At 45.0% G+C, this 9,854-nt stretch overlaps 1 protein-coding gene across 3 annotated transcripts in view; it reads right to left on the bottom strand.

Annotated features, from left to right (window-relative positions):
• Nucleotides 1-4,212: 4,212 nt before the first annotated feature.
• The window catches only part of a2ml (alpha-2-macroglobulin-like), a 58,188-nt gene continuing 52,546 nt past the window's right edge, over nucleotides 4,213-9,854 (bottom strand). For 2 of the 3 annotated variants that reach the window (XR_008560013.2, XR_008560014.2), the window contains 8 exons: nucleotides 8,643-8,855; nucleotides 8,448-8,563; nucleotides 8,250-8,340; nucleotides 8,105-8,173; nucleotides 7,910-8,015; nucleotides 7,800-7,838; nucleotides 6,675-6,832; nucleotides 4,213-4,444 (listed from right to left, as the gene is read on the bottom strand). Coding sequence is in view for 1 of the 3 variants with exons in the window: in XM_054735001.2 (XP_054590976.2) it covers nucleotides 4,440-4,444; nucleotides 7,800-7,838; nucleotides 7,910-8,015; nucleotides 8,105-8,173; nucleotides 8,250-8,340; nucleotides 8,448-8,563; nucleotides 8,643-8,855 (639 nt within the window). In the remaining 2 variants the exon portion in view is untranslated. The remainder of the gene's footprint in view (nucleotides 4,445-6,674; nucleotides 6,833-7,799; nucleotides 7,839-7,909; nucleotides 8,016-8,104; nucleotides 8,174-8,249; nucleotides 8,341-8,447; nucleotides 8,564-8,642; nucleotides 8,856-9,854) is intronic. The other variant, XM_054735001.2, reaches the window with a different exon arrangement.

Consider the following 9,854-nt stretch of genomic DNA (forward strand, 5'->3'; position numbering starts at 1 on the left):
TTTTGTAAACCCAACAATCCCCTCCGTGGTAGCAGGAAGCCTTGTATATGGTAATTAAACAATAAAACACCTGCGGCTTAGTCTGGTGCGGCTTATATGTAGAACAATCTGTAATTTCTCCCAAATTTTGCTTGTATGACTTATATTCAGGTGTGTGTTATAGTTCGGAAAATATGGTAGATGTTGTCGGAAACACACAACAAGTCAACTCTCGACTGACTTGTTGTGGGAAACAGGTAATAATGGCTCTTTGATGGGAAAAGGTTGCCGGCCCCTGCACAAACCCCACAGGGAGTCAAACACCTCAACCTCACCCCACGCTCGCACTGCCACTCCCACCCCTACCACCAGCACCCTCCACCAAGGGTGTCCCATGACCCACAGTAGACCCTGAACCCACAATCCCCCGCAAACATACTGCCCGCAAACATCCTCGGGGGACACATCAGAAAAACCCAAAAGGTCAGCGCAATTGCTGTCACCTTGCAAGCCACATCGGAATTGTTGGATGCCCATTCTTCACCCTCCACAAGGCCTCAATGAGAAACACCAAAAATGTTCTTTTATTCCTCCCAACCACCACACCCACCCCTTCATCCCCACCACCAGTTGACAGAGGCACAGTACAAGGCCCGGATGTACCACCATTCCATACCCCCACTCAACTCACTGCTTCAACATAAGACACCTTATGCTCGGCCTGAAACTGCCCCACCTCCACCGCCATCCTATATGCAACACAACCACTATAAGCCACTTGATGGTTCCCACCACAGTTACATCAGTGGAGCGGTAGATCTCCTGCCCTCATGGTCACTCCTGCACCTCTGACACTGCACCCCCACCACACAGGCACCGGCCACGACTATTGCCCTAGCACCTAAAACACAGCAAAGGAGGTTCTTCGAACGCCTTGACCATGTAACTAAGGAAACCCAACTTGACACGAGCAAGGAGCTCCAGCGTGTCGAAAGTAATCAGCAGCAGAGTGGACCCACTCCTACACAGGGAGTCAAACACCTTCGACTCCTTAGTTCGAAATGCCATACACCACATCCTTAACCAACCAACCACACCTCGACTCGACTATCTTTTTGTCTCTAGAAGTCAGGTGGAGGCAGCTGGAGAGACTGAACAGGATCAAGGCTGCAGGTCCAGATGGTGTCAGCCCCAGAGTACTGAAGGCCTGTGCAGAGCAGCTCTGTGGGATTCTGCAGCACCTCTTCAACCTCAGCCTGGCCCAGAAGAAGGTTCCAGTCCTGTGGAAGACATCCTGCCTTGTTCCAGTTCCAAAGAAAACTCGCCCATCAGTCAATGACGACTCCAGACCGGTTGCCCTGACATCCCACATCATGAAGGTCCTGGAGAGACTCCTGTTGGTCCACCTGAATAAGCAAACTAGAACATATCAGGACCCGCTGCAGTTTGCTTATCGCCATGGAGTTGGAGTTGAAGATGCCATCATCCAGCTACTTCAACCAATCCTCTGTCATCTGGACAAAGCAGGCAGCACTGTGAGGGTCATGTTCTTTGATTTCTCCAGTGCATTTAACACAATCCAGCCTGATGTACTTTGCCAGAAACTCCAGAAGACACAGGTGGGGCCTCAACTATCGCCTGGATTAAAGACTACCTGACAAACAGACCACAGTTTGTGAGGCTGAAGAACTGCACATCAAACCAGGCCATCAGTAACATTGGAGCACCACAGGGGACTGTACTCTCACCATTCCTTTTCTCCCTGTACACCTCAGACTTCCAGTACAAATCAGAGACCTGTCATCTACAGAAATACTCAGATGACTCTGCAGCTGTCGGGTGTATCAGAGATGGACAGGAAGCTGAGTACAGAGAGCTGGTGGAGCGCTTTGTGGCATGGTGTGGAAACAATCATCTGACCTTGAACGTGAACAAAACAAAGGAGATGATTTTAGACTTCAGAAGAAACAGGGTGGAGTCAAACACTGTTTCCATCATGGGAGAAGAAGTGGAGGTGGTTGAGGAACACAAACACCTTGGAGTTCACCTGGACAACAGATTGGACTGGAGAAAGAACAGCGAAGCCGTTTACAAGAAGGGACACAGCAGACTGCACTTCTTGAGGACGCTTAGGTCCTTCAATGTCTGTAGCAAGACGCTGCAGGTCTTCTACAAGTCTGTTGTTGAGAGTGTAATCTCTTCAGCCATCGTCTGTTGGGGTAGCAGCATCAGAAGCAGGGACCTGAAAAGGCTCAACAGCCTAATAAAAAAGGCTGGTTCTGTTCTGGGGACGACTGTGTAACCGCTGGAGGAGATAATGCAAAGAAGGATTCTCCAGAGAATCAAGAACATGATGGACAACCCTGAGCATTCTCTTCACAAGACTGTCCGACAACGGAAGAGTGTCTTCAGTCAGAGGCTTCTTCAGTTTGGCTGCAACACTGATTGCTACTGGAGATCCTTCCTGCCAACAGCCGTTGTAATATACAACAACTCTTTGATGACTTTATTATTATTATTATTATTATTATTATGAGCTACTACAGCAATCAATTTCCCTCTGGGATTAATAAATTATTTTTGAATTGAATTGAATTGAATTGAATAAATTGCCTGTATTTGATATAGTGCCTTCTAGAGTCCTGGAACCCCCCAAGGCACTTTACAACACAATCAGTCATTCACCCATTCACACACTGGTGGGGATGAGCTACGATGTAGCCACAGCTGCCCTAGGGCACACTGACAGAGGCGAGGCTGCCGAGCGAAGGTGCCACCGGTCCCTCTGACCACCACCAGCAGGCAACGTGGGTTGTGTCTTGCCCAAGGACACAACGACAGCGACAGACTGAGTGGGGCTCAAACCTGCAACCTACCAATTACAGGGCGAGCACTTAACTCCTGTACCACCGTCGTGCCACAGGGTGGTTGCCGAATAATGTGAGGTGCATTACCACCACCAACTGGTAAGATGTGTGAATAGACAGACAGACTGGTGGAATTTTGAAGGTCGAAAAGGAAATCCTACAAACCTGTTTAACCTGGGATTTGAATGACATGTCCTGGTCAAAGATAACACCAAGGTTCGTTACTTTGTTCGTGGAGACTAATTTATTGCCGTTCAGGTCAGGTGATTGACTAAGCAGTTTCCATTTCTGAATTTCCGGTCCAAAGATCTGAACTTCCGTCTTGTTTTGATTTAAAAGCAAAAAGTTTAGAGTCATCCAATTTTTTTATGTCTTCAAGACAAGCCTGTAATCTACCTAATCGATTAGGTTCATCAGGGTTAATGGATAAATATAACTGAGTATCGTCAGCATAACAGTGGAAGTTTATCCCATGCTGTCTAATGATTTTACCAATTGGAAGCTTATATGTAGTAAAAAAAAGAACTGGTCCAAGCACTGAACCCTGTGGTACTCCACCAGTAACCCTGGAGTATGAAGAATATTTGTCATGTACATGACATCTGTCAGACAGGTAGGATTGAAACCAGCCATAAGGCTACATAGAAAACAATGGCGCCAATTTGCCGCAACGACGAGCCGGCATCTGGAACTTTACGTTCTTTATAAATAGTCAGACCATGGTGGTAAGGTGGTGCGTCCTTCTTACAACAGATTACACAGTGATGGCAGGGACTGACTTGCCCATCTGGCATTCTGGCACTGTCCCGATGGGCCGCCTAGCCAAGTGCGCCGCTTGCTGAGCTTGGTCTGACACAACCCCCAACCCCCAAATTGTTTGCAAAGACAGTTTGAAAGACATCCGTAGATTCCATCTCACAACTTGGTTGTTTCAACAGCCCATAGCTTCAGTTTCCTGTTCTTAGCTGACAGGAGTGGCACCCTGTGTAGTTTTCTGCTGCTGTAGCCCATCTGCCTCAAGGTTCCATGTGTTGTGCATTCAGAGATGCTCTTCTGCATACCTTGGCTGTAACGAATGGTTATTTGAGTTACTGTTACCTTATCTGCTTAAACCAGTCTGGCCATCCTCTGACCTCTGGCATTAACAAGGAATTTTTGTCTGGTTTGAACTACAGCGGATCGTCTTGACAAAGTCTAAATGCCTAATTGCATTGAGTTGCCACCATGTCATTGACTGATTAGTAATTTGCATTAATGAGCAGTTGGACAGGTGTACCTAATAAAATGACCAGTGAGTGTATATCCAACAACAATAAGGTAAATGTGATTTTGAATTCTAGAACCCCTTTGAAATAACTTCTACAGCTTTGTTTTTTGAAGCAGTAAAAGAACCATGTACGCTTTATTGCGTGGTCACTCATGCTCAGATTACACATGATCACACAGTTACATGGGGAAGGAAACAATTCCAACTCAAAAACTGATGTCAGCTTTGTAATACAACAAAAGTAAAAAGGTCACTGAATGTAAAGTCATTTAACGGGGAAGAAACTGGAATCACCGATGAGCTTCGGACCGACCATACTTCATCCTTCAAGCTGCAGAAGACAAGAAAATCTTTAGGAGCTTTTTTAAAACATCTGCAGGTACAACTAAATTATATAGTAGACAATTAACCCTTAAGGTCTGAATTATTAAATGAAAATATTAAATCAATAAAATTATGAAGTTACACTGAATAAAATTATAAACGCAACACAATTGTTTTTTCTCCCATTTTTCATGAGGTTCAAGATTTTAAACATTTTCTAAACACACAGCTGAGCCATTACTGTCAAATGCATATATGTCTGTTTAGTGAATATTGATGACACATCTGAGATAAAAGTCAGGTATGATTTATTGAAACTCTAAGCCAGTGGAGTCAAGTCCCGGTTCTTGATGTCCTCTCTCCAGCATGTTTCATTGTTTACCTGCTCCATCACACCTGATTTTAGTCGGCAGGTCATTAAGACCCGTGCCACACTGTATGTTTTTCCGCTGTTGTGAGGTGCTACAGTCCAGATTTATGTGAGCAAATCTCCACGGTGTTATGCTCCAGCGGAACATGCTAAAGTCACGAAAAAACTCGCCGAAGCACACACGTCACTGAGCCGACGGATAACCATGAAAACATCAATCAAAAGAGGAACAAAATGCCACAGTTAACACTTTTATTAGGCTCTGAAGTAAACTCAGAAAAGGAGTTGTCCACATGTTTGTGTGGCCTCCATCGTTGCTAATGCTGCTAATGCTACTTATGCTACTCTCACATTGTACTCTATTTTTTTATGTACCGTATTTTCAGGACTTTAAGTCACACTTTTTTTCATAGTCTGACTGGTCCTGCGACTTATACACCAAAGTGACTCATGTACCAAATTATGTGTACTGCGTAGGGCTGGGGGTAAACGATTATTTTTAAAACGATTATTCTGACGATTATTTTATCGAATAGTCGACTATTCTAATGACTATTTAGAAAATTAATCTAATGATTATTTTTCTATTGCACAATTAACAAAAACCAGAAAATCTCAAATAAATTCCTTAAAAAAATTGATAAATTCTTACTGTAAGAGAATAAACTCTACAGGCCTTCCATTTTGTATAACACTGCTTTTATTGTGTTGGTTGGTTATGTTCTGGTGACGTGTAGAACCTGGGAGTGCAGGCTGCTGCCTGAGAGGTGGTAGAAGATGGAGTGTCTCCATGCTGCTTTGTTTTGGTCACTTATGTGCGTGAGGCGAGTGGTCTTACGGGTTAAACCAAACTCAGGTGATATTTTACACTAAACCGAAAACCCACAACACTCTAAATGTAATAAAAGGGAGATCTACACCACAAAAAAGATGAACTCTAAACCAAAACGTAACAGCTTATCCCAACGCAAGAAGCTGTTAGCGAAGATGCTAACAGTAGCTTTACCAACATTAAGTTCAAGTTACCAAGTTTAAATAAACCAAAAACACCCAGCAGCAAACAGACCAGCACGGAGGAGAGACTGCTACCACCAAAACAGCTCTCCTCATGTCTGAAAGAAGCTCCTTAATGAAGGGAGAAGCGCTCCCGGTGATTTTCTACATCTGCGATAGACACGAAGCAGCGCATCTGACCCCGGAAGTTGTTGTCCGTTGCCGGGAGACGAAGGGGCAAAACAGGAAAATAATCTAGTAGTGGACGGACATTGTTCCGGGTCTTCGGTATTTGGCGGAGATGTTAGTGAAGGCGGAGAAGAGGGCGAACTAGAGGAAAAACAGGCAGATTCCTCCTCTATTTACAAACTCCTGGGGATGCAACAAGTGGGCGCGGTGCGTCGACTTCCGGATCTGACGTCGACAAATTTTTAGAATCGAGCCGTCGACTTCGTCGAGGCTTCGCTACAGCCCTAGTACTGCGCTGCTGCGGGCCGGCTCCGGTCCAGGTTTCAGCTCCTCTACCCTGCTGAGAGGGTTTCAAACACCGCCATCACCTGCTGCAGCCTGTGGCGGGGTGCTGCGGGCGCTCTCCCTGCCTGCTGGGAGGGTTTCAAACACCGCCATCCTCTGCTGGAGACCGTGGTGCCCGTGGGGTGCTGCAGGCGCCACGGTCACGGGGTGTTTATTCTGCTATTGTTACCGGTACTTGTCTTGCAATGTGAAATGCTTGTTCTCAGATTTTGTAAGAAAAATAATAAAAATTTCCCCCCAAAATGCAACTTATAGTCCAGTGCGACTTATACATATGTTTTTCTCTTCTTCATGATACATTTTATGGCTGGTGCGACTTATACTCCGGAAAATACGGTACCTCCCTGAGTGTATTCTCATTGGTCGGTTGCAGACAGCAGTCGTGGGTTTCCTGACACTGCTTGAAGACAGTTGGAGGCTGAATTTGGTCGTGAGAGTGCTCGACAACAGTCACACTGGGCGGTCACAGACCTGCTCATCACGATGAGAGATTTAAGACTGCAGAATAACAAACACAGTGTGGCCCCGGTTTAAACAGGTTTACTGCAGAGCTTGATGAGCTGCTGAAACACTGAATCAAGTATGATGGGCAGGAAAACAACCAAAACATTCTGGCTAGCAGCATTCATGGAACATGGTTCTCTGACCCTGCTCTAAACTCTAACCATACAGACAATAATGTATGATGTAATATTAAAGTTAAAAAGTTAAAGTCCCATCAGTTGTCACATACACAGGTGTGTGTGCAAAATTTATTCTCCACATTTGACCCGTCCCCTGGGGGAGCGGTGAGCTGCAGACGAGCCGCGCTCGGGAACTATTTGGTGGTTTAACCCCCCAATCCAACCCCGTAATGCTGAGTGTCAAGCAGGGAGGCACTGGGTCCCGTTTTTTCAAAGTCTTTGGTATGACCCGACCAGGAATCGAACCCTGATCTCCCAGTCTCAGGGCGGACACTCTACCACTAGGCCACTGAGAAAGGTATGACACTAAGACTGATTTTATAGCTTATCAGGACATTTAATGTGACACACCTGGTTGATTAGAATATCTTGGAACACCTGAGGACTCACAACGCGCCTCCAGCCTAACCGCTCTGCTCTCACAGGTATGCTGCCACAGTTGTGCTTAGTTTGATCCTTTTGTTTTGTTTTACGGGTTAAATGTAGGGTTCGTTCAGATTCAGTAACTCCTATTTTCTGATCTTTTACATGGGGTGTGTGCTTTTCTATGGCCCGATGAGCAGGGTCACGGCACTGACATGTCTGGCAGAACAGATTAAAACTCTAAACGCTAACATAACACACAGAGACTCTTTACTACAGGCTTAGACACAATATGCATCATTTTCAGACTGGACTTACTGACATAGTGTGTCTGATATTAAAGTAAAATTCTTGGAGCTAATATTGATATTTTGTGTATTTTTATGGGTTTATGCATGATGCTTGATTTTAGTTTTTACCTTCAGCTGTTAGAGTGTATTCCTTCTCAGCCCGGTCACCTAGGAGAAGAAAAAAGCATTTTTATGAGCCCGCGCTTTTAACCAAGTGTGTGTTTTCTACGAGAACGTACTTGGCTGGTAGTAGTCATAGAGGGCAATCACGGCTGGCTTTAGGTTGTTTACTGGGATCTGCTGTAAGAGCTCTAAGCTGTGGTTGATCTGTACATCCTTCTTCAGCTGAACACAAACAACAACAGAGAGAGGACCCTTGATGTCAGATTCTGATCTGATGTTGTGTTTGACTCCACTGTGTTTATTCTTCTCACCCCTTCTAAGTACACCACAACGTGACCATCTTTGTGTTCGACTCGATCCACCAGCAGAGAAAGTTTGAGCTGTGAGGAGACGACATGAAATCGTGTTTATCCCACTGGCTCCTCTACACAAGAGAAAGGTGCTGCGTTAACTCACGTTCTCTAAAGACTGTGGGTCTGGAACAAATCCTGAAAGCAGGGCGATATCTAGGATCACCATATTGGTGCTGATTTCATTCCCGTTGTACCTGGAAGGGAAAAATAAAACATGTTATATTGTTGTTGTAACCACGATACCAAGCCACCAACCCTTACTAGTCGATCCTCTTATCTTAACCTGCTTGTTATTACTCACAAGGACATGATCTTCAGGGTCAGTTTGGGTTTGCGGGAGGTGTCAAACTCTGGTTTAACCTCCACCCTCATAGAGGTGACTGGAGGTGGAGGTGGGATGTTGTAGTGAACCGAAATCTGGGAAACAAGTAACCACGAGAGGTGTTTGGATCACGAAGAATCAGCTGATACGAGCACATGAACGCCCACCACTGACCTGCACTGAGGCACACGTGGTGCCCTCCACCCTCAGGCTGTTTTTTCCGCTCACATCCTGCAGCAGCTTTTCCTGGTAGAGCAGTTTGTTCTCCTGATTCACATCAAACACCAGCGGTCCACTGGGAGACTGAACTGTGACTGTGCTTGAGCCTTCGGGACTGAACACAGCACTGGAGTAGAGAGCCAGAGCCTGCAGAGCCACCACAGTGTCCTACAACACAGACAAGTGTGTGTCTGGGAGGCTCATTCAGAACCATGGGTGTCCTCAAATAACCAGAGCTTCCAAACCAAATTTCACGAGACAGAATTTAAACCATAAAAACCATAAAATGTGTTTGTTCACTCAAAGATGTGCTTATAATCGTGAACAGCTTTCTGCAAGATGCTTTGACATAAAAAGTGCCGTACCCAGTACAGGCGAGTTTAGGTGTAGCTCTTGGCTCACCTGTTGCAGCTTTACAACACGTGTAAAACATAGATGACCTGATCCTTGGCGTCCAGTCTTGTTATTAAATAACAGAACATTTTGAAAAGTCCTAACACGTTGGCTCATACTTCTGTTGTACAAGTTGGTGTTTATCTAGCGGTGGCCTATGTGACGTCCTGGAGCCAGATGTGTTGGGACAATAGCTGGTCGTCTTGGTAACCATTGTGCGGGCTCTTTACAAACATTACATATAGTTTTAATCACAGTTGAAGATGTGTTTCTGCTGATATTCTTTCTACACGACAAAACCTAAAGAAGCTAAATAAATACAACTGACTTACAACTGAACGTGTTCTAAAACTGCTGCTGCTTTCAGAAAGACGTTAGTTTTCAGTCTCTTCTAAAAATGTTTATTTTTAGGGTTTTCCTAAATCTTATTTTAGACGGGTTCTGGTTCTGGTTCTGTCGAGGGTTTCTTCAGGGGAAAGAACGTTCTTCTTTGCGCTGACGTCACTGACTGCAGTCAAGATTTGATGCGATCTGCTGCTTCCTTTATAAAAGGCAAATATGACGCATTGCCCTGTTTATAAATTATAATTGAATAATTTAGTAGCTGGTTTTTGGTTTTCTTAATCAACTGTAAATAAATGTAACTGCTGCATGAAGAGCAGCCGGCCATGTTACCATTAGTGATTCTGGCCTTTGACCTTGAGACTCGGCTCATAGGACAGCTGTAGGTGAAGGGTGAACCGTGGATGTTTACCATCTTGTTCCGTGTTTTGT

The sequence above is a fragment of the Nothobranchius furzeri genome, chromosome 13 (genome assembly GCF_043380555.1).
Source record: "Nothobranchius furzeri strain GRZ-AD chromosome 13, NfurGRZ-RIMD1, whole genome shotgun sequence".
Classification (NCBI taxonomy): Eukaryota; Metazoa; Chordata; class Actinopteri; order Cyprinodontiformes; family Nothobranchiidae; genus Nothobranchius; species Nothobranchius furzeri.